The following is a 25,263-nucleotide window of genomic DNA, read 5'->3' on the forward strand; positions in this document are numbered from 1 at the left end:
GAAGCCTTTTGAAGGCTGGAGAACGATTCCTAAAGACTACTTAAGAGACTAAATAACGCTTGTGTAAGAGAATTCAGGCTGTTTCTGTCTGGCTTTACTTTATATGCTGTATTTCCATGTATGTTTCCAAGTAGGGATGGGTATCGTTTAGGTTTTATCCGATACCAGTACCAAACGGGTACTTTTGAAACGGTGCCGGTGCTTAAACGGTGCTCAAACCGGTGTTTAAAGAATGGAGAACACAAAATTGGTCCAAAAACCTCTCATGTTCAGCTGTTTTTTTGTAAAAAGATAACAATGTTAGCCTTTTCTGCAGCTATGGGGCATATATGGTATCACTCTTGGCTGGAAGCAGCTTAAACAATGGAAAAAACACAAACTTTGTCCAAAAACCTCTCATGTTTAACTGTTTTCCACTTTTTCTTTGGTCATTTTAGCCTTTTTGTCCAGGGTGAAGGGAGTATCTGCCATCAAACAAGAAGACAGCTGCATGTAGCTACGACGGTGTTTGCTAGTTCACCTTACATGCATTAATGTAATAACGTGGTTAGCCTACTCAACGTAAATTACACATGAACAACATTAAGCTACTCACGCAGAGAAGAACAGCTGCTGCTGCATCATCATCCTCATCATTTCTGCTACACTGGCAGGGCTAGGGGCCAGGACTCTCCTTTTCGGGCTTTTGGGGGATGTTGCTAACTCCGGGTCCGATAACAGGCACCACACCCGCAGTAGATGTGCTCGGTGTGAGGTCTCGCAGCAAGCTATCAAATACGGCGCATTTCTCGGCTTTTAAAAAAAAACGCTATGCATCGCCAGGTGTTTCATCGGATTTGAGGTGTTACCTCCTTTGACAGTATCACAGTATCAGCTTAAAGCACTTGTTGCAGGCTGCTGAGTTTGCATCTTTTGCTGTGAAGTACAGCCAGACTTTTGACCGCTTTGCCTTGGGCATTTTTAATCTGTAGCTCTGCTCTAAAAGAACGTAAGTACCTGGACCCGCCTACTATCCTCGGAAACGTAAAATGATTGGCTAGAATCTAAAGTGTATCACAGCTCAGGAAAAAATAAAGCACCGAAATGTGCGCTGCTTTTCGGTCTGGTTACTACCGTTTATGTCAGAACCGGTGCCATGAGATACCGGTACCCATCCCTATTTCCAAGTGTTTTAATCAGCTGCTGCACTTCTTTCCCATTTTCCTGACAAATAATTATTATTATTTACATTATTCAATAATAATAATTTGCATTTGTTTGCACACAAACCAATTATTCTAAACAAGTGTCAGAAGTCCTCTGTATATACTGGTAAGCCACTACAGGCCCGGCCAAGGGTTAATATGTTTCATCGATGATTAAGATTAGTGTAGTGCAATGATGTGACTGTTTTCATTTTATAAAACTGATGGATGGAAAACATTAATTAAAAAGAAGACATGCAACAACAACAAGTGAACATCTGGATATTAACAGCTGGAAAAAAACCAAAAACAGCAAAGTAAAGACACACATCTGTTTCTGGTTGTTTCAAATGTCTTTTTTCTGCCCTGAAAGGAAATGTTTGGAAACAGGAGATGTACACCTGTGATGATTTCCCCCTTGCTGCCTTAGGTGGGGCCCCGAGAAGTCAAAGGTAAAAAACAAAAAGTTATTTACTGTGTTTACTCCTGTCACATCTGTGTGGTTGACCAAAGCGTCTCACTGAAAGCTGTGTGCCTCCTTTAATTTATTCATTCACTTTTTGTTGACTCGTCTGGCTCATTAGATCTTGAATTCACATAAGTGACCATGATAAATGAGCATAAATGTCTATACGTTTAAATATTTAATCAGTCTGATTCTACGTGAGTTGTCCCTACAGTGTACAAATTCAGGTGATAGCTTTGTATAAAATGCAAATAGATTCATTTTCTACCAAACTTCACTGGGAATTGAAGGAGCTTGGAGAGAAAAGCGTCTGGACTTCTTTAAGTTACTTGAAGACGTTTCCCCTCTCATCTGAGAAGCTTCTTCAGTTCTAAGATCAACTGGTGGAGAGTCCCAGATTTTAAGCCCTATGGGAGGGTCCCCAAGAGTGTCATGGACCCCCTATTGATCCTCTACCTAATCACATGTGAAAACGGGTGTGGGTCACAATCAGCCGAGGTTTTGGGTGAACCAACTGTGAAACCTACCCCCCTATCATGTGATTTACTGAGGTCAAATGGCCCAGGATGTGAGTGAGCGTTAAGGCGTCTGGGAAGGAAACTGGATTGTAAGCCGCCGCCTCTGTTCAAAGATGGTTGTTCACAGTGGACATAGACGCTTCTTTCACTCCTCTTTCAAACCATCTGTCTTCTCTGTCCAAAATGTGAACGTTGGAATCCTCGAAGGAGTAGTGCTGGGATTGTACTTCAGTGTACTGAAGAAGCTTCTCGGATGAGAGGTCTTCAAGCAACTTAAAGAAGTCCAGATGCTTTTCTTTCCAAGCTCCTTAGACTTCAGTGTACTTCCCAGTGTACTTCAGACCCAGCCATACACTCAGACAAAAACCAGTTCATCCAAAAAAGCAAACTTAATGTATGCTGTACAGTGTCTACATTGGAGAGACCAAACAGCCACTTCATGAACGCATGGCACAACATACAAGAGCCACCTCAACGGGACAAGACTCGGATGTTCATCTGCATCTTAAGGACAAAGGTCACTCCTTTGAGGATGCCAACGTTCACATTTTGGACAGAGAAGACAGATGGTCACGACTCTCCACCATTTGCTCTTAGAACTGAAGAAACTTCTTGGATGAGAGATGAAACATCTTCAAGAAAGTCTAGACGCTTTTCTTTCCAAGCTCTTTAGACTATGATGAATTCACACACGGCTACAGAAACAAATTATGTTAACTGTTACTTTTGTTGCTTTTACCTCCTTTTCAAAAAATGTCTGTTGCATAGGTATCATTATAGCAAGAGAAAGTGGATGTTATAAGAGCAGTGGGTGGATAAAGAAAATGCCTGTTGCTACAGGATAAAGAGTAGAGCAGAATCTGAAACTGTTCATGAAGCGAGAACGTAAAATAAAATTGCTTTCCACACAACAAAGCCAAAGCCAAACTCACAACCTGCTATGAAAAATTCTGAAAGTGAGGAAAAGTGATGACTCCATCTTCCTGCACTCACCTCCAGACGTAAGTATTCACTTTGCTCCTTTGAGATCAGACTGAAAAGGACACTGCTGTGTTTACGGGTTCGAACCAGGACTTGGATCCATGTCCTCCGGGCAGGCAGCGGGGACGCCAACTGGTAACGCACGTGACTGTGGCCATCAAAGGAGTACTCTGGGACCTCTGGTGTTGGTGGATACAAACACATAACCACACACAGAGGTCAGCCACATAGTGCTGTGTTTAAACAGGATTTCAAGTGCAAAACACAATTCTTAAACAGTTTGGATGCTGCTTTCCTCCACAGCGAAGACGCCACAAGTCACTTCAGCTAAATCAGTTTTAAAAAGTCCGGTGCTGGGGACAGAAAGAATATGTTAAATGCACAAGATAGAATATGCATGTTTGGTTTAGCTTGGGTTCTTCTGTCTGAGAGTTTGAAGTTTTCACAGAAGTGGTTTTTGTGCATGCCTCTCAGAATAAACCAAGCACACCTAAAACTCTCAAAGCCATTCTTCCATCTCACGGCGTACGCAAGTGAAATTCTCTTCTATCGCTTTCACACCTCTTCCTTTTCTTTGTCTCCTTCCCTTGTAACTTTGACAAAGTCGAGTGGTTCATGAGAGCTCACTTGAAGGCAATGTCAAATCAATTTTTAGGGGGGGTGGGGGGGGTTCTTCTAGGCATGGAATATGCAGCTGATCAGCCATGTCCTCTTGAAGCTCCCAAAACTCCATCTCAAATTTTACTTTGCCTCTCAAGGCCACAGGCTGTTTATATAAAAACATAACAACACCATCAATTTTACACCAACGGTCTCACGTTATTCATAGATGGCTTGTCAAATACACAAAATACTTTGAAGTAGAAGTGGGGGTATTTGTTTTCCTTTCCTCTTCTTTTTTATTTCCCATGTAGACTCCAACAGAGTAAAGGGCAAATATTTAAATGAAAGAGTGAAAGAATAAATAGTGAATTTTGCAAGTTTTTGTTTTACATCATTTGTTCAGTTCAGTTAATACTGCATCGCATTGCAGTTTTATTCCAAAAAAAAGAGTCTTCCTTGTAATTTTCTTACTTTGCAAAAGCAATCCACTGGAGTAAATTGGAACTGGGCTGCATGTTAAACACAGACGGTTTAATCTGTTAAGGACTGGGCGCTATTTGTCATGTAAGACATAACAGAAAAAAAGAACCATTTGTACAAACTGCACACCAAATCGTGACCTGTTACGATTTCAGATTCTACATTCGAGTCGTGTCTGAGTGTGAAATAGGAGGCAGAAACCGAACAAGACCGTAAAGCCTGGACTAGTGTGCTGCGATCAGCAGAAAGCATGACTGAAGGTGTCCTCCTCAACTCCAAGGATGTGTGCGAGAGGCCACGTAGGACCAGAGCCATTAAAGAGCCAATCTCAGTCCAATAAAAGTCTGCAATAAGCCAATTGTCTCCACAACCACACGACCAGCACAGAGAGGCTCAGAAGAAGCCATCTTCTTTAGGCCAAGGGGCAGGGTGGGTTGCTTGGTGAGTAAAACAAAAATCACACTGCGGTGTACTTCTGAGATTGGAAACTGATGGAGTGCCGTTAGTGTCTTCTTGAGTCATCCTTGCCTGCATATATATATATATGCGATACACTTGGAGCATCGTCATGGCTAGTTGGCGATGTCCCGGATATCGCTTCACAAAGCTACTCACACCCCATTATTCAATTTGTTTAGCTTAAACCCTAAAAGTCAAGGCAGCTCATCCGAATTTTTATGGAAGAATTCATAGAGTGACAGCAGTGAGGTCTGGTAGTCTCAGGATCTCTACTTTTTGCAGATGTAGTGACCCTGCTGGGTTTATTCAGTAGTGACCTCCAGCTCAGCCCGGGACAATTTGCTGTGCCGAGTGTAGTCGGACTGAGAATTGGCAACTACAAGTTTGAGGCTGTGGCAGAAAAGGGTTAATTGCCTACTTCAGGTTGAGGATTAGTTGACGCATTAAGTGGAGGAGTTCAAGTATATCAGGGTGTCGCTCACAAGTGAGAGTGGAGTAAAGCAGAGCAGGAGATTAACAGATGCTTTGGCACGCTGTTCATTACGGCGAAGAGAAAGCTGAGTGTGAAGCTAAAGCTGTCGATTTACTTGTTGACTTTCTGACCTTCACCTAAAGCCACAGGCTGCTGGGAGTGACTGAAAGAATAAGAACAACATACAAGGGAGCAGACAGACCTCATTCTGATAGGTGTCTGGGTTCAACCGTAAAGTTAGGGTCAAGAGCTCAGTCATTCAGGAGGTGATATGGGGATCTCCACAGGATGCCTCCTGGATTACAGATGTGTTTCGGGCATGTGTAACTTAAAGAGGCCCGCAGGACATGCTGGAGAGAGATTATGTTTCTCAGCTGGTCTTATGTCCCTCTTAAATAGAGTTGTTCCTTCCCACTGTCTCAAGTGCTTGCTAAAAGGCGGTCACTTGATAGTCGGAGTCTTTCTCTGCTATTTTAGGCCCTTTACCTTACAATAAAGTATCTTCAGGAGACTGTTGTGATTTGGTGCTATGCAAATAAAACTGAAATGAACTGAACTATTTTAAAACATTAACTTCTGGCATTTCCAAGTGAACAAAGTTGGCTTATTTTCCACAGTTGCGCTTTCACACATGCAACACGCAGCAGGAAATAGTCCGCTTTCACATGTGCTCAGACATCTAAAAATGTGATGTGTCGTGGCGCCGCCGGGATGCAGCAGGTGGTAGGTGCCACACATCATACCCACTTGTTAGTGTTAATTGCACAGCACACACACAGGCACAAACTTACATAAACACAAACTTTGTATACGGGAGTTGGCAGGTTAAAGAAAACGTCAAGCCTGGATTTATTTGTTCACACATCCAGCTCCCCTGGATAGCTCTTGGAAAAGTTCAGGGCTGCTTGTGTGAAAACAGCTTAACTGAAGTGCTCCATGTTTGTAGTTGCATCCTCGGCTAATTTATGAAATGCTTTGGTTCACCCTCAGCTGCTGCGTCCTTTGCCGTAGTTGTTGTGGCCTTGGAGCCACACAGCTTTTATTCGGTTTTACAGTCTAGGTTACCCGGTAACAAAACAGGGGGTTCTCGTCAACAATCTTTATGGGAATGTTAACCGTAAATTTTCTGACAGCCATGTTTACTATAGCCTTGAAGACCAAAACATTACACTGAAAATAAAGCTGCTCAGGATCCCTTGAAGCTGTTGGAGGAAACAGCCTGTACCATGTGACACAGCTGAAGTGATAAGCTGGGAAGGACGTGTGCATTTTAGCATTTAGAGCGATTTTGTGATAGCGCAAACATAGTCAACAAGGAGTAAATGATCTTTGAGGCCACATGGATGATTTTTTCTTTTTAATGTTACAGTCAAGAACAACATTTTATTGCATAATGTAAAACAAAAATAATAAAATAAATTGGCATACCTTCTTCACACTGGTGTCCTGTGTATCCGGGTATACACTGGCAGCTGAAGGAGCCCCACTCACCGTGACAGCGACCCCGGCGGCCACAGGATGGATAGCCCATGTTGACACAGCTGCTATCTGTGGTCAGGCAGCCTGGAGAGCTGGACTGCGAGTCGGCCGGGGAGCCCAAATCATACAGCTGAATGGAAGAGATACAGGGGAGGAGATGGGAGGATTAGTAAATTTAGAGAAGATGAGGGGAAAGGTAAAGTTGAAGAAAGGTGAAACTGGATATGAAGTGAAATTGGAAAAATATAAACAAAGAAAAACAACAAGAAAGCAAGAAGGAAAACGAGGCGGAAATAGGAGGGAAGAAAAAGTGGAAAAGTTGAGATGCGAGGAAGGCAATAGGGAGAGGTGCCAAGAAGTAAGTAGCTTAAATACAGAAGGCAAAAAGGCAAAGTGACAGCAGAGAAAAGGGGATTAGGGAAGACACGGGACAGACGTATAAGGGGGTCAGCAGCCAGAGGGAGAGTCGGAATATTCGAAAGAGTTAAGTAAAGTCAAAGAGAATGAAAATGAATCGATTGAGGAAGAAAACTCTAAAATACGCTGAAAGACATAAACTCAGTCTCTTTCTTTAAATTGTCATCTCTCTGTTTCTCAGAGTCTCTCGTCACAATGATGAAACCAAACTCTTGACCAGAGAAACAGCATGACCACCTACAGCGAGAGCTGAGAGGACAGAGGAACCTTGGACGCTTACAATTGGATGTCATAAAATACATTAATATGTTCAGTCACCTCCCTGCCAGGACCAAACTTTATGAGTTGTTTGTGCCGCAGAGAGGATGCAGGAATGTGAACGATTGTAAAGTGAAATGAATCATGCCATCAGGGAGCTGCTGATTGGTTCTGACCTCCAGCAAAGAGGGCTCTTATTGGTTGTTGACCTTTAAATGCTACAGCTCCACAATTTTCTGGGGTTGAGCTGATCATGTTGGTCGCCAAGGACTGAAAGACAAACATCTGCATTCTAAAACACATATTGGCGCGTCTGCCATTGATTCGACTGAGCGTCGGCGTCACTCCAGTATGTGTGCACGCGTGTGTCTCTGAGCACAGCACTGGCTGATGCATGAGCTCAACTCACAAATACAGCTGCTTCTTCACGAATAACAAATTGTGGCTTGAGCTGAGAACAGTGTCACACCCCCACAAAGAGACGCAGCAGGATGCCATATTTGCCACGACTAATTTCAGGTGTTGGGTATAAAAATGTCTCAACCTACACAAAGTGGAAATACATTCTAAATGAAAAAGCGTGAAGTGAGTGAAGAGTGAAGTTTCACCCAAAACGTCTGAACCTTGAAGCACTTCAGTCACAGCTTGGAGGAAGTGATAATGAAGATGACTGACAATGACACGCAGAAGTCAAGCATAATGTCACCTAAACAGCATGAAATGAGTCTTTATAAGTAATATTGAATTCAAATTTACATAATGTGGTAAGGCGATGTCATTTAATATCGTTAAAAATTCTTTTTTCTTATTAGTTCGCCATCCACATGTAGTTGTTGGTTTTATTTCACTCCCTCACTTGTCTGAAAGAAGGTATTTTAGCTACTTTAAATTGCTCCCAGTGTCCATGCCTGCCAAAAGCAAAATGCAATACAAGGCAACATCTAGACTATGATTTCCTAAAAACATACAGAACTTTTTGCTGAATATATATTTTGGTGAAATGAGAAAACATCATCTGTCCACAGTGTTCTGTAACTTCTGTTATGAGGTAAACTTTTTGCTGAGAAACTCTGTAAATCAAGTTTCGAATCGTAGCTAGTAGCACTCAAAAAGCTATTAGTCAGTGTGCTGTAACTGCACACCTCCCTACTTAACAATGTAGTGACAGATATGTCAAAAGCACAGAAAACCTTAAAGCTGTAATGCTACTCTGAGAGCTGAAGGGAAAAAGGAAAGCAGAATAATGATAAGACGAGGATGGAGAAAGTGGAAAACGGACAAAGGTGAGTGACAGCAGGGGTAAGAGAGGCAGAGAGGTAGCTCCAGAATAGAAGCATATTAAAAGGAAATCATTTCCTGTCTTTTTACGTGGACACAACCTCACTATTACCACCGGGCTTACTCCAGTCTCATTTCTCCTTTTAATTCATTCAGCTTTTCCTGTTTAGGTTACATGCAGCCATGCACCACACTTCACTGGTTTTAATTAAGACAACATGGTATGCAGTGTTTATTTAGTCAATGGGAACTGCGATGAGAATTTTTCAAGCCAAAAACTTACTTAAATTTATACCTTTGTACTGGTAGATTTTCATACTGAAACTATCATAAAAAATGTTCAAGGCATGAGAATGAACCATGTTTGCTTTGCTCAGCGGCCTTTCAGATTCTGTGGAAAAATTCAGCAGCTTCTGGATAGTTTTTTCTGCCTCCCAAAATCTCTCTACTGGTTTACTAGCTTGATTTCATAAGAAGCTCCTTACTTTCAGTAACACTGTGTCTGTTAGCAATGTGATCTGAGAGTTTTATACATATGAACTAAACCTGTGTGCACATTACTGTGTGAAGAAGCAGCAGAAGACAAACATGCAGGCTGTAGCTAACATACATATCTTTAGATTTTCCCATAATACTGAAGAATACATCAACCCATCTACTCAAACTAAATCCAGACAGGATTTTAGAGAACAACTGAAAGAATGATGTTATGGATGAGCTGCTACTCTTTAGTAGAAATAACTGTGTAGCTTTGGCAAAGCTAATGCTAGCTGACCATGGTCAACTGTGATTTTGTTCCAATTAAGGATCGACTGATTAGCCAATTCCAGGTTGCAGGCAGGTGTTTTTGGAATAAAGTGTTATTTCTGTAAATACATTATTAATTTCTCTAAATAAATAACTTATAAAGGACAATTAGTATATAGTCCGTGATGCTGTCTTCACTCCGCCTGTGTACAAAGACTCAAACATGCAGCTCTGCTTTTCTGTATGAGCAATTAGCCTTAGGGGTGGATACAGAGGAAAATGGTGACGTGATCTTACAGCTTTGAGGACTGGAGGTACAGACATTACTTTTAATTTTATTTAATGAATGGGCAAGAGCACAATGGTGAAATGCAACTGCATCCAAAACGGAAACAATAATGGTAAATGGCCTCTATTTGTATATCGCTTTTCTAGACCCCAAAGCGCTTTACACAACCTGTCATCCACCCATTCACACACTGGTGATGGCAGTTACATTGTAGCCACAGCCACCCTGGGGCGAGGCTGCTGGACACTGGCGCCACCGGGCCCTCTGACCACCACCAGTAGGCAACGGGTGAAGTGTCTTGCCCAAGGACACAACGGCCGAGACTGTCCAAGCTGGGGCTCGAACTGTTTGTGTTGTTAGTTTTGCATTCGTACATAAAAACTAAAAGTCATGATAACGTTGCTTTTGTTCACATCGTGCCGCGGCAGTGAGCTAGTCTGTGATTCCCACCCGTACTGCCGGTGAGGCGGACATATCAACATCAGCTACCTTTTTACCTCATCGACAGGCCCTCACACCCATGCAGAAACAGATGATGTTGCTATAGCAACAAACATGACACACTTGAACATTTTGAAAGGAAAGGAACAACAACACCAGAGGAAAAGGAAAAAATAAATAAAAATCATACAATGCCGGAACATGTCCATCAACATTATTAATCATCAGCACGCCTACTGTTGCATGCTTTTGGGGATTTATTATACTCATGTCCGCCCACACGCATCATGCAGATTCCTCTCATTAGTACACAGTGTTTGTGCAGCCTCCTGCTGCATCCCTGGCTAAGGTAAACCACACTAACTCCAAGCCTTCAGCACTGCAGAAAGACAGACTTATATCCTTTAATATCGCCGCTCTTGAGATTCAACATCTTAACAGAGCTTTCAAATTGTCTACTGAATGGATACAAATAAATTGTGTTTATAGAGACAACAGTTCTAAAAGCCACCCCTAGAGGCCTCGTGGCTCCTCACACCTAACCTGAGTGCTGAACGAAAGGATGTTTGAATTGACTGGCCAAGGTTGTTTTTCATTTAAACATAAGTGTGCAGAATAATAACTGCTCTTTCCCACAAAACACCTGGGTTATTACTTAGCAACACACAGACACACCTGCATACTCAGAAATGCCTTATTAGTAGACTGAAGAGGAGTCCTTAGAACATGAGTGGACCACAGGAAAAAAGAAGGAAACACACACACACACACACACACACACACACACACTAAATGATGGAAACTTGTCAGTTGCACAGTTTTATGTGTTTAAAACTTTTTTAGCAAACAACCAATTACTATTTAATGCTGGAAACAGAGGATGTGTCTGCAGGACACTGAGAGAGCGACACATGCCTGGTAATGAACCCGTTTGTGCTGACACTGACCTCATTAAACGGAACATGTATTGGACTAAAGTAGTTGGCTCATGATATTAGGCTCACATTATTGACTGTTTTTATTGGTTGGCTGGTCGGGCTAATCAATTAACTCAGCGGTCCTAGCGCATTAAATGCTCATGTGTACCCGGCTGAAGGCAAGCCACAAGTAACCCACTCTGAGCCAGCTTTCAGTGTTTTCCCTATCCTCACTACTTCTATTCACACACACATGCACATTAGAGAGTGACCATAATCCAGACAATGATGAACAGCAGTCTCACAGTAATTCTCTCAACACTGAGCCATATAATATACTCTGTTATGACTAGTGAAATATAATTTCATAAATTATTTAGAATATAATCTTAAACTGTACAAACCAATCTCCATTTTATACCTAGAAATATGATCTCCTCCACTTCCATTATGTGGGGCTTATGTGCTTTAACTCTAAGAAAGAAATCCATCATACGCAGTGCTGGCATAATGCGATGGAAGCGGAATCAGCAGGAGAAAAACTATTTTGCTCATCTGCATTTAAAAGCATATCAGGCCTGTCCACATAAATTTCCTGTGATGTTTTTTTAATAAAACTGTGGATTTAGTCAAAATCTTCCACTCCAACATTTGAATAACTTCCCTGAAATGGTCCAGCAAAAATACGCTACTACCTGTTGTTCACTTCTCTCACTTAATTTAAATTAGTAGCTGCAGCAGATTGCAACATGCAGTCAAAACACAACTGGGTGATTTTATTTTATTTTAAAAACACTGTTGGCTTCCAGCAATCATGAAAAAAGATAAAAAGAATAATTGGGATAAAGAAATTACTATTTCCTTTGTTTTCAAAGTGAGTCTTTCCTTTTGTCCAAACGGTAACCTCTGACGCAAACGCCAAAGTGCCACAACTGCAAAGTTCCCCTAATGGACATTGAAACTGCCTACAAAAGTGAGTCTACCTGCAGACTTCCCTGTTACAAAGCTATGATTTGATTGGCTGCTATAGGTGAATGGCTATTTTTAGGGATTGCTTTACCTTACTGGAGTCACTGAACTGACTGAGAGCTATCTGACAAATAACATGGCTGTCTGTCTGTGTGATGCAGCTTGCTAACCACACTAGCGACATTAGCTAGCTGCACTAGCGACATTAGCTAACCGCACTAGCGACATTAGCTAGCTGCACTAGCGACATTAGCTAACCGCACTAGCGACATTAGCTAGCTGCACTAGCGACATTAGCTAACCGCACTAGCGACATTAGCTAGCCGCACTAGCGACATTAGCTAGCCGCACTAGCTACCGTATTATCTAAATATGGTAACATCTGACAATTAACAAGGTGGCAGCCGACACCCTCACATTATTGCATACCCCAGAAACCAATATGAGAGAACAAGTTGCCTATGTAAATCTTTTATACACTGTTAGAAATCAAGTGCACACCTTTTCTTTACAGCTTTACCTCCATTAACCCCAAACTCAATCCAAGTTAGCTTCACCTCCAGGAAAGATGATGAAAGGTCTGCTACCAACAAAATCTATGCAGAGGAAGTTTAACTGTGGTGGTTATTAACAGATGCCTCTAGTTGTGCTCGTCTCTGGATCAGTTTGGCCCACCTCCTTCCAGCAGGGCGCAACGAAGATGTCGGTTGGTGTTAAGAGTTTAGTTGCTCACCCTGTGAATACCACACAGGCCTCCCAAGGCAAACAAGCCATCTACAACCTGGGGCACCCTTCAGCACCTGAAGACATGCCATGGTGGAGATGGACTAGCACAGCCCAACAGTTGCACATGTCTGCACCACCCTACCAAAGTATCCTATGCCCCCCGTTACCTTCAGATATTAAGACAATATTGCCCAAAATTCTGATTATACTTTTTCACCAGATTGAAAACACATCTAACTGTGGAGGACAGTTTAAACGAAGTCTAAATCATAAATGCCACTATTGAACAGATGCAGAGTGAGAATGTGACATTATCACAAGCAACGAGTAACAAAGGTCATTTAAAAAAGTGTAATAGGTAACACAAAACCTATTTGGAGCTGAAAGTCAAACATCTTCCAAGCAGACCCATTTAATTTCTAATTTTCTGCCATGTGAGTTTTGATTATCAGAGAACCCACATCTCACACAATCTTTGGCAATCCAGTCTGAAAAGCCTGACATTTATGTCTAAATACCAGTTAAAGCAGCCGAGGCTCAGCAGTTTTAGATGGACAGGGGCAAAATTTAGCAGTCACAGCTTTATTTGATTCATAACCAAAAATTGTAGCAAAACGTACAATTTTAACCAAAATTTCAGGCTTCAGAAGACTGCAGGTTCACACGAGGCTATCATAAGAGAAGCCTGTGTTCATACAGAAATGATTTGGATTTTGTTGGGGCTGGGCTCAGATTGTCATGGCTGAGTATAGAGTCCTTGACTTTTTAACTCCGGCAGAGCTGGTTACTTGAAAGTCTCGATTTGATGTCAGACTGGGCAGGAGGGGAAAGGTTCATATTCCATTTCACTCTTAAAGTGCATGTGTGTAACATTTGAAATTTCTTTGAGATTACAGTTAAAAGCATAAAAAACCCATCTCTCACATGGCACAAGGGGACTGTGAATGTCGAAGCCTGTTATTAATCCATTTATCAGCTGGAGTGCAGGTGTGAGTTTAACTTTGCTTGCATACTGGTGTGCTAATGGTTGTGTGGTTATGTATGGGTGTGCGTGCGTGCCATTGTATTATAAAGTGTGTTACCTTGCTGTCCACGATGAGGTTACGGACGCAGCCGGTGAAGTGTTTGTGCTGAAGCTGGGGGTAGATGTATGGGATGTCCTCGTTCACACCGCCGAGCTGAAGCACCTGACTCATGTTCAGGTGTCTAAAACACACAGCAGGACAGAAGCATTCAAAAGGCAAGAAAGGATGAAACAGAAAACTATAAGACTTTGCAGCAATGAGAAAGAGCCCGAAGCTGCTGCTTTAGCACTTAACAGTCTTATTTTAATCAGCCATTTGCAGTTCAAAATAGGAAATCGAACACGTTATCAGCAAACAAAATCTGCTGGTTCATTCTGCTAAGTCGCCTAATTAAAATGTGGCGTAAATCTTCTTTTTACTTTTCTGGATGTCCCCTTATTTTCTTTTTCTGTCTCTTTATGAAAGAGAAGTTGCTGCTCTAAAACAACAACAACAGTCTTACTCTCCATCTCTGATTGTCGGTGTTGTCACGAGTATCCACAGTCTGTGGAAGAATCTCAGAGGATAGACGTTCGGTGTCCAGCAGCAAGAGTATTTTTAATTTGATTTAATTAATTTAAGTTAATGTGTTTGGGGCTACAACCACGTCCAAACAGCAGGCAGACGCAGGGGAATGGCAACAATCATTTGGTAAACATAGAACGCTGATAAGAGCACTACAATTACAGCCAAACAGTAAAATTAGTTGTTAGTATTAACACCATACTTCGATGGTCTATGGGGCTGCAAAGCTAACTGCAAAACTTTGGACAGTTCTTTACATTTGCAGTTCCTTAAATCAGCGGTCCCCAACCCTCAGGCCACGAGAGCTGTGTCTCTTATTTTTAAAGAAATATTTACGCGTTACCATGGCGACCAAAGAGTATTAAGAGGCAGAGAAGAGGATGTTACTCTCAATGTTGTTGGCGCATTTTAGGAGGACGCTGCTAATAAAGTCAATTCACGTTTATTATTATATTTACAAAATACCGCAATTTTTGTCTTGGTCGTATCATTTTATTTTGTTATATTTATCCCTTTGTTATATTTACACCTTAAAGGCCGGTCCGTGAAAATATTGTCTGACATTAAACTGGACATCTGACATTAGACTTCTCATATAAACAATAATAATTATTATTATTGCTATTATTATATAAACAATGGGATGTCGCATTTTCTTAAATGTAAATGTTGCAGATTTTGTGACACTGAGCCAAATAGTTTTGAATAATTATCATTTTTACAATTACAATAAAGCTTACTGGTAGATTTTCATAGTTTTTATCATGAAACAAATATGTTTTTGTTTTTTTTAATCACATGTTCTGTATATAAACTCATAAAAGAATACAAACAGTTTCTATTACATCTGGTGTATAATTTCTTTTTGGGTTAAATTCGTTGTTACTTTTGCAAAAATAATTCTGAGGTTTTATGGCAAAGAGAGAGCATACAGTCTCAGCGTAATATTTAGTTCTCATTATAAAATAAATGACCAACGCAGCTGTAACTTTCACCATGCAAAGTGACAAGACTTATTTTGTATTAAAGAAACTGCAAATGTTTGCGATTTATCTTTTTCTTCGGTGCAGACGGTCACACAGCACTAACAACTAACCACTGCTGGGGAGCATTCAGAAGTAGAATCAAGCCACCATGAAAGCAGCAGAATTGAACTTTGAAGGACACACTTTCTCTTTTTTGCAGTCTTGTTGAAAAATGGGAGCCTGCTAACACATGGGCCAAATTACAAGCAAACCAAGTCTGAGGCAGTGAGAAAGTCCGTGGTGTGCACGCATCTGTTCAGCTGCTTCTTTTTACCTGTCGGTGTTAGGCGTAACACCCATCACTTCACAGGAAGAGTGGTCTTGAGAGGTCAACCAGCTACCCACCAGCTCCTTCACCGCTGCCCCTGAGCATCGGTCCAGGGTGAAACGTACTTCCTGCAGAGAAAACAAACCAGGGCACGTTGTACTCAAATCATGCTTCAATAAATCACAAATAAGTAATTTCTCTGAACTGTAACGAGTGTACTTTCAGCATTATTGCCATGGTGAGAACGGCATCTGACTCATATTTCTTTCATTAGTGCGTGCTGCACTGCTCTGCTGCATGACAGCTTAAACATGTGGACTTGCCTTAACAAGAATGCGATTAAGCAGAAGCCACAGCAGCTTATTCCAGTTAACTAGACTCTTTATTCCATCTGCTGTTTACCTCTCAGTAAACATGCCTCCTCCTTCCTGTAGTAATTAGTAAAGTTTTAACCCAAACACACACGCTACCCGATGGCTCGCATCACAGGAAAAAAAAGAATAAAACATGTAAGAGGGCTGAAAATAATTTTTGGGGGGAAATCTGGTCCATTGCCTTAACCTTCCAAAAAAGTTGGCGCTGAAATCATTATAATTACTCGTCTGGATAAAAAGCCTGTATGTGCCAGCGCAGTTTCAGTCATCAGCGTGCTAAAACACAACACCTTTAACTTACTTTTCACACATCCACGATAAAAGCTTTCAGACATACGTCAGGAACACACAGAAAAAATGTCATTATGCTTGGTAATACCAAACAGGAGTATTTCGATTTTCTTTCAGATATTGAAAGTTATAAATCAGTTAAAAGAAGACAGCATAAAGGCAGCATAAAGCAGCATTTATGTGTTGTTTTGTTTCTACACCTGCTGATATCACCTCTGTGTGAAAACAGATTCCAAATATGATGCCTACATCATTCATTCGAGTATGATTTTGGCACGTTTTTCTCATATTTAGGGCGATCGTGGCTCAAGAGTTGGGCGTTCGTCTTGTAATCGGAAGGTTGCCGGTTTGAGCCCCGGCTCCGACAGTCTCGGTCGTTGTGTCCTTGGGCAAGACACTTCACCCGTTGCCTACTGTGGCTACAATGTAGCTGCCATCACCAGTGTGTGAATGGGTGGATGATTGTGTATAGTGTAAAGCGCTTTGGGGTCCTTAGGACCAAGTAAAGCGCTATACAAATACAGACCATTTACCATTTATTTACATCATTAATAATAATAATAATAATTTCACTGTAAAACAGGATTTACATGCAGCGATAAAGTAACGTAAACAGTACGCGTTTGCATGATTAAACATTAATACAAACTCTGTATCAACAGCTAACGCTGCCAATTTTATGTAAATAATTTATTTTAGTTTAATCAAGTCATGTTCCTGTTAGCAGACCGTGGTTTACTTATTTATCAATGTGATTCTTAATGAAGGACAGCGAGACAATGGTTCTTTGGATCTATCGTTTTCACAAATGTTACTTAATTTGAAGAAAACAAAAAAACAAAAACGCTGCTCTCGGTTCTTGGCTGCTGAATCACAGAGTAAATCTCCCAACAACAGCTCTGTCCTTCCTGCTTTGGATCTCATGCTGTCACGCAACCAGGTTGGATAAGCCGCAGCTGACTATTCAGGACAAATGAATAGATTCACATGTGATTTAGAATAATACCATTGTGGTGCAGAATAATCCTCGCTGTAATAACAAAAGTCTGAATGCGTTCTAGTGTTCACACGATTCCGAATAATGCTATCGCATTACCCGAAAGTCTCCCTGCATGCTTTCGTTTGGCTGCTCTCATTCTCAATATCGAACAGATTTCCCTGTGTTTGTACGTGTGGTGATGGGGAGCTGAGCCTGAAGCGGTTTTCCTTTCATTCAAAAGAAATAAAAAAAAAAAAACAGTGAACAAAATTGGTGTTTTCTACCGAATTGAATCGTTTGGCAAAAGCCATAAATGAGACACAAATTTTAGTCACACTAGTGAGCAGCGAGAGTGAACGCTCTCTGACGGCGTCTCCTTTCTTATAACCTGAACTCAAGGCAGGGTAATAAGTGTGTTTTTGAAGGGCGGTCTGGGGAACATTGCAGGTCTTTGAGTAATGAGCTAAATTAAGCCATTTATAAATTAAGTGTGACATAAGTGTAATTATTCAATTTTAGGTTTTTGAGAGGCCTCTGATGGAGCTGAATATGAAAAGGCTTCACACTGGCTGTGTGTGTAAAAAAATGTGACTCAGTCCTGTGCTTTTACTGAAGTGCTCTAAAGTGGTGCTGAAGTGGGATGCTGGGATGAAAGAAGGCTGAGATGCAGCCGGTCCAGCTGCTTTTAGGTGCCCGAAGCCTACAGTGGCACTGCAGCTTGGAGCTTTCATTATGTCACAGCATCTAATAATAGAAGCAGGAACTGTCATTGATATACGATATGCGAATAATATGCAGAATAATCTTAACAAGATAAAGATTTAGTCCAATTTCACACTAATTTAATTAACTTGCAATTATTTGGGGCAGAAGATGTTGCAAGAGGGCTATTGCAATCATCTGTCTGCAATTATCCTCCTTTGTACTCTACACTGCAGACAGTTTTATAATACTTAACCACGACGTCTTCCCCATTTAGATTCCTGGAAAATAACGATATTAAAAAGGTTTGCGTGGAGCCGAATGGGTGATGCTTAAAGTCTAGGACATATACTAAATATATAACCTCATCTCTGAGATCATACATACAAATCAGCAGCTTTATCAAATATACCAGAAAGAACATTCAGTTCAAAAGACATGGTGTTAATGTTTTGGCCCAAAGACTGTAAATAAAAAAGAGACATGGCCTAGAAAACAGTGAACTCCCATGTTGGAGCTTGAGATATGGGGACACTCTTTTGTTATGTATTTTATTTTAAATGGGGGCATAATTTACCCAATGAGCACTAATGCTCTATAAAATAACACTTTAAACTAGCAAATGAGACCATAAATGTATAAGTGTTTACTGAGGTTACTATTCAGGGGAGCCAGAGAGTCACCTTCTTATGGACTCTGGCACAATCAATGGACCAGCTATGACCATCCCCTTCCTGCTGGCCATGTAGTCTTTAACAATTAACAATAATTCCAACTTGAATAGCACTTGTCATGTGCATTTATATGTTAAGAAATTAACAAGTATTCCCAAGAAATTGCCAATTTAAATCTTCTAAATACAAGGACATTTTGAAGGAATATTAGTGGACTATTCTGGGCTGTTATCTGATGTTTGGGGTATTTTCAAAAGTGTGCATCACATATTTTAACCAGAAGAGCGACTTCAGCTCCGAGCTTTACAATCACAGCTGAGCAGACTAGCAGGGTGTTCCTGTAAAACTGCTAACTATCTTCTGCAATGCATTTCTGGTAAGTTTTAAAAAATGATCGCACTACTGTAGTTTTATCCAAGATTAATAACACATTGTATGCATTTATATGTATATACAAAGTAAAGCAGCCAGTATATTTCAACCAACATTGGGTGGATTCATCACTTAGCAGGTGGGCCAAAGACCCAGAATCACTCTGGTGCTAATGTTACCTAAATAAATGACCTGTAGGCTTGTTACTCACAATCTGCACAACTAAAGGAGCAGCTTACTTACTGCATCATATCCCCTAATGCAAAGACAGTGACATTTATACATGATTGCAGAAGGTGAATGCAATGTATGGTAAAGGTAAGAACAAATTATATTCAAGAAAGAAAAATCCATATTTACAAATTCATGTGTTTCATGTGTATGAAAATATTAGATGTGCCTTTAAAAGTAAAACAAAAACAATCTTATTAAAACTGGATAAAAAAAAAAATATTTTTCAGTGCGATGTGAATTTATTTGAACTTATTTGCTAAATAGATGATGGCTGCTGTTATATAGAGAGAGCGACCCACCTTGCTGTTGCTGCGGACATCCAGCCGATGCCACCGCCTGTCTGCCACGTTCACGTTGCCTGGCAACTGTAGCACCACTGTGCCCGAGCCATGGTTGATTTTCAAGGTGGGGGTCCCATCTATTAGCTCTAGATAGAGAAAGAAAATGAGAGGGATGATAGGTGAGGGGTGAGTTGAGAAATTAGTTTTCAGAGCTGCAATATGAGCACTTTTAGCTGTTGACAACCAACCTGGTGCTGGTACTGAAGTCTCAAAAACAGCAGCAAAACCACTGTAACAGGATAATGTATGCCAAAGAATTAAGTAGTGTATGAAAAGTTATAAATTAAAGAATGCACCCAACATAAAGTACCAAATTGCCAATATTGTCTCTGTATATTTGCTCTAATGAGGATTATTGCACAGAGGCTGCTGTGATCTCGTTTTTTTCTTCATGGCAGTCAACAAACATCAGACAAAAGTTATTACATTCTATTTTCTGACTTACTCAAATGGGAAATTAAAAGTTAATGAAGTGGTTAAGACTGCCTGTGTGCTTTGCACCATGTGTAAGGAAATAAGAGACCAACCGGCACTGGCAATCCATCATCACGCAGGCCGAACTTCAAAAGTTCATGCTGACACATAACAGTGAACACTAAACATCTGCTTATACTGTGGGACTGAAGGGACTTCTTAGTTCACGCAACAGCAGCTTGTACTTAGTCTGCATCAGAACTCTCACCCACAACTTTCTAAATGTCAATTTATTGACTCAGTGGAAAAAGGTCTCCGATATATCCACTCACTGAAGTATTTTTAGGCCTCTAATGGTTCCAACAGTGTTCAAAGAGTCTCCGGGGTGTGTTTTCATTAAGGCAAACGGATAAATCTGGGTCATTTCATCGTCGTTCCATCACTTCTAATGTTCAAATGGCAACTTCTGGGTGAAGCAGTATCCAAAACTACATTTCCTGAAATTTCCACGAGAGGTTCATTTAAAAATACACTAAATTACTAGGGATGCAACCATACACAAAATTCAAGGTTCGGTTTGATACTTTGGTGTCACGGTTTGATCTTTTTTCGATACAAAAAAAAATGTTCATGCCTTTTTAATTTGTCTTTTATTAAAATTATAAATATATATTTTAACTCAAAAGTACAGTTTTTAAATTTAATGTTGCTGAAACAACAAAGTAATAAAAAATAAATCTATCTGATGGAGAAATTACTCATCTTTGGAAAAGAGAGTTTATTACAGAGAAATGGCTCTTTCCAAAATAAAAGCTATACTATACGCTTCTTCTGGGCTATATTCTCAGCAGCATATTAAACATATCAGGTCCCCATAAGGAGAATCATGTGCTAACGGCTGTCTAAATGACTCGGCTAAAGTTTGTAGCATGCGTGCTTGTTGTTTTTGTCTGCTTCCACTTGTCTTTTTACGAGGATGATGTCAGAGTAAATGTGCAGTCATATTCGTTGTGTTCCCACTAGTGCTGTCAGCGTTAATCTCGTTGAAATGACGTTAACGCCACAACACGGCAAACCTCCGTTAACGAGCTACCGCGGATAGCCCCGTGCGTTGGGCTGGACGGCCAACATATTAACGAGCTAACTGCGCTAACGCACTAGTTCCCACCAATGTAATTGAGCATTGCGTGGCACATCCGACATACTGTTTTACTTTTGTCCATGACACGCTTACCTTCAGGGTCATACGTCACATGAAAACCAAAATAGTTCCAAACGCCAGATCTGAATGAGGGTGGGGGAGGTTCAATTTGCCATGTTGCAACGACAGCTTAACTTCTATGTCGCTAGCTTGCCCTGCGCTCAGTGAATCTGCGTTTGACTACTCCGCCTAGGCTGCACTGTCGAGCGCAGATCCACTGAGCGCTCAACACAGACAGCATCGTCAGAAGAAAAGTTGATCAAATAAATTAAAAATTCTCTATTGGTCGATACATATGCATACCTGGTTCAATATCGATATGAGTATTGTTGCACCCCTATAAATTACATATATAACCAATCCAGTTGTAAAGTTTCAATTCACAGAGGTGTGGCTGTGTTGACTGGCAGTTAACTCCTGATACAGATAGCTATAGCTGGTGTCTTCAGCTAGACGTCCCCCCACCACCTAATATGAATCACTAAACTGTGTACAAGTTATATGGAACACTATAAAGCTTGCTACACTTGGCTGCTATGGTCACTTCTGGCTCTAAGAATCCAGGATGTTGCTGATCATAACACATTTAAACCAGAGGGTGATGCCACCATAGCTACCTCCTCCTTTTATATACAGTCTCTGACATTGCTCATGAAAAGTAGGTCACGTTCGTGCATGACTCTTATGAAGCTGATCATCACATTAAGAACTTTTTTACTGTTCCATTAGTCCACAGTCTGCACTTCCACTTTCCAGCGGTGAGAAAAAAAACTTATGAAGAGTACGATCCAATTAGAAATTAGTAAAAAGAGTTACAAATGTGACTGCAGTGACTTCACAAAATATGTCGTAATTATGTTTTGAAATTATGGCTCATGTCAATACGGCAGCATGTCTCTGTTGGCTATATTCAATTAAAAATAATAATAGGCCGTCACAGTTCATGTCCAACAACTTATTATTCCCAGTATTACCCCTGCCCCCCCCCCCCTAAGCTACAATCCCACACACCCACTGCCAGAATTAGGTATTTAATTTAAACTAAAGCATTTGTTCTTAGGGTTCATTTAGTATACTCCCATTTGGCTTTTCTCTGTTAGCTCCGAGTCTGGCGAAGTGAAGTACTTTCAGTATATGTTAGAATTATAATTAAGACAGAAAAAACTCTGGCATCGATTTCACAACTTCTGCACTCTGACATTTGTCTTCACGCTGCAGTCAGTTGAAGTTTGAAGTCAAAAGAGGCTGACAAAAATCAAATTCCCTTCTTAGCGCTCTTCAATCCGCCGTGTGTGTCTGACTTCAGCTCTGCTTTCGTCATCCCTCTTGCTGCATTTCTTGCGATGTCAGTCTGCCTATCAGCACTCTTTCATCTCCTGTCTGTGTCTTTTACCTCCTGACTTGCTTCACTCTTTCATTAACTTCTTCACGGTAACTGACATTTTACATTGTGCCACTTTCAAATAAGTCACCATTGCTTTCTACTGACAGCTTTCACTTTTTACCGTGTTTTTGTGCAGCACTGTTTTTATTTTATTATTTTTTTATCAGCCTCGCTTATGACATGTATTCAGATGTGATTATTTTAATGTTTGTGTGCAAAAACATTATCACTGAAAAGATGCCAGAGAGTTCAATGCAACCCATGCAGATTCTTCTTCTTTTAACCCTTAAGAGCCCAGACCTATTTCTACTTTCATGAATATTACGGGGGTCTTATATCAAATGAATCATATATAACCAAGTCTCTAAGTGTAAAGGGGCAGTGACACCAGTGTCACTGTGGGTCCTTAAGGGTTAATGTAATGTTTGTCAGAAAATGACATATATAATATTTAACAAGTGTAAATACATTTTACAAATGTTACAATACATTTTATATCTACATCTGGAGCCTGTGTCTGATTTTTTGTAACAAACCTAAGTTTCCCCTAAGCCTAAGTTGTTAGCAATGATGATGAACAATGATAGACGATGGCTTTCTCGAGTAGCCACGTGTCTGACACCATGAATGTAGAGTGGCGGTGTGTTGATGACCATCCTTGCATTAATATAGGGAGACTCATTAACTGTAATGTTAAAAATAAACTCTGGGAGTAACCAGATAGCTAATTGGTTACAGTGTATCTCACATGGGCACAAAAGCCAACAGCATTGGGAACTGAACTATTAGTTCTTGGTTAAATTCCTGGTATAGCAACTTTTAACATTTGCTTTTCACCTGAACCAACTTGCCACACTGTTACGGTGTAATAAAGAATCAGGTATCAGGATCTGGAGACTCGACTGGAAAGTGCTATCAGGCACCTGAGTTCCTTGGTCTCCACCCCTGGGCGGAGCCATCGCCCTACTGCAGTCCTGCACACCTGAGACTGATTCGGGGCAATCAGGTTGAGGATTTAAGGTCCCCTCAGACTCTCCTTCACCGCCAGTTCGTCAACGACCTCACGTTGGTATTGTGTCTACGGCTTTTTACGCTCTTGCCACTTTTTCGTTGTTAACCTTGGTTTCATGTGCTTCAGATTTCCTGGACTTCGTTGTCATCACCCTCAACCCCAGCTCGCCTTGGATTATCTTCATATTCATAAGGAATACGAGGACTCTCACCCGCCTGCCCTCCAGCCTCACTCACCACCTTGGACACAGCGGAACTCGGGTCTGCCAGCCTTTCCACTACTGCCCACCAACGCAACCGCTCCGTAACAGTCGCAACCTGCTAAATCCCCGTTCACCCCCCCACTGACCCACGGCTACTTCGTTTGCAACTCCTTGTCACGAATTCACTGGTTGACTAAATAATAAACACGGCAAAATGTTTGCGCCGTCTCTGTTTGTTGTTATCTGCAATCGAGTCCAATTTAGCTATCGGCCCGTGGCCATCGTGACAAGAAGGATGTTTCCTCAGTTATCACTGCAAAGAGATTAAGAGCTGATGTTATTAGTTGTGTAATTTATTGAGAAATGTTAGACATTACATTTGACATTAGCATGTATTTTAGCTGTTAAGTCTGGGTACTCTTTACAGAAAACATGGTCCAAAATATGCTACAAAAAATCAAATGCAAACGGTTTTACCAATTTTACTGAGGAGATTCAATAGGTTTGTTTTTCAGTGTGTTGTCAGCTCCCTTCAAAAAGTGTCTTTTTCTTTCTACAATCTTTTCCTAAACCTAAAGAGTGCAAGAGGTGACCTGATATCTCACTTTATATAGGTTCTGCACAGCATGTCCCTCACCAACGGAGAATGACTCCAGTTTGCGGTCAACATCTAAAGAATTGTACAGCTCATAAAAAGAAGTCCTGATCTACAGTTGCATCCCTGCTGAACACCATCGTTACCAGACAGAGCTGCTTAAATAACAGTTTATAAAAAGGAATTAATGATGATGCATTTGGCTTATTGTATAGACTGCTTAATGAAAAAGATTGGAAAGCTGGCATTCAAAATAAAATACTGTATACAACATTTGTCTTCCCCATAATAGATGCAAATAACCTATTTATTTTTGTAGTTTAGCTGTATTAACATTTCAGTCTATAGTACCTCTCAGTGGGTAAAACCAGCTGCTGAAAGTGAAACCTAAAGAATCACATACATACCAAGAGAGAGTCAAATTCTCCTTTTCAGCCATAGGTCAGCTGAAAAGATCAGTCATAGCCACACTGGCTTTTCCACATGTTTAAAGTGGACCGCTTGCACAGGCCATTATGAACGACCAATATCATTATTTATTTGGAGGACTTGTTGAAATTCGGTCCTAGTGAGCACATGATAAGCTGCTCTTTTATAATTGCTTTGCCAAGCCTGAGATGTGGCTTTGTGATGAGAGCCCCATTCTTCATTACGCCACCTCTCATATAGGAAAAAAGAAAAACAAAGCCCTGGCACTTTCATTTTTCAAACCGCAGTCAGCTAGAGCAAGTTTGTTGCTGGCCTCTCTTTTCCTCTCAACTCCCATTCAATTTCCTGGACATTGAGCTGCAGGATGAGTAGATGCAACACTTCAGGAATGATCCAATTAATTTTAATACATTGGCCAAGGCCAGACAATTCACCAAAAAGAACAGAGTAAATTCAATAGATCAGTTCAAGTCAGAGCTTTCCTCCTTTGTTT

The 25,263-nt window shown here is 40.8% G+C and overlaps 1 protein-coding gene across 2 annotated transcripts in view; it reads right to left on the reverse strand.

Moving 5' to 3' along the window:
- Positions 1-25,263, reverse strand: part of si:ch211-186j3.6 (neural-cadherin) — a 359,727-nt gene that overhangs the window by 75,093 nt on the left and 259,371 nt on the right. For both annotated transcript variants that reach the window (XM_087841852.1, XM_087841818.1), the window contains exons 28-32: positions 19,492-19,619; positions 15,573-15,694; positions 13,767-13,890; positions 6,592-6,772; positions 3,162-3,328 (exon numbers count right to left, since the gene is read on the reverse strand). In XM_087841852.1, coding sequence (XP_087697978.1) covers positions 3,162-3,328; positions 6,592-6,772; positions 13,767-13,890; positions 15,573-15,694; positions 19,492-19,619 — 722 coding nt within the window. The remainder of the gene's footprint in view (positions 1-3,161; positions 3,329-6,591; positions 6,773-13,766; positions 13,891-15,572; positions 15,695-19,491; positions 19,620-25,263) is intronic.

The sequence above is a fragment of the Neolamprologus brichardi genome, chromosome 1, assembly GCF_056152115.1.
Source record: "Neolamprologus brichardi isolate AB-2024 chromosome 1, ASM5615211v1, whole genome shotgun sequence".
Taxonomy (NCBI): Eukaryota; Metazoa; Chordata; class Actinopteri; order Cichliformes; family Cichlidae; genus Neolamprologus; species Neolamprologus brichardi.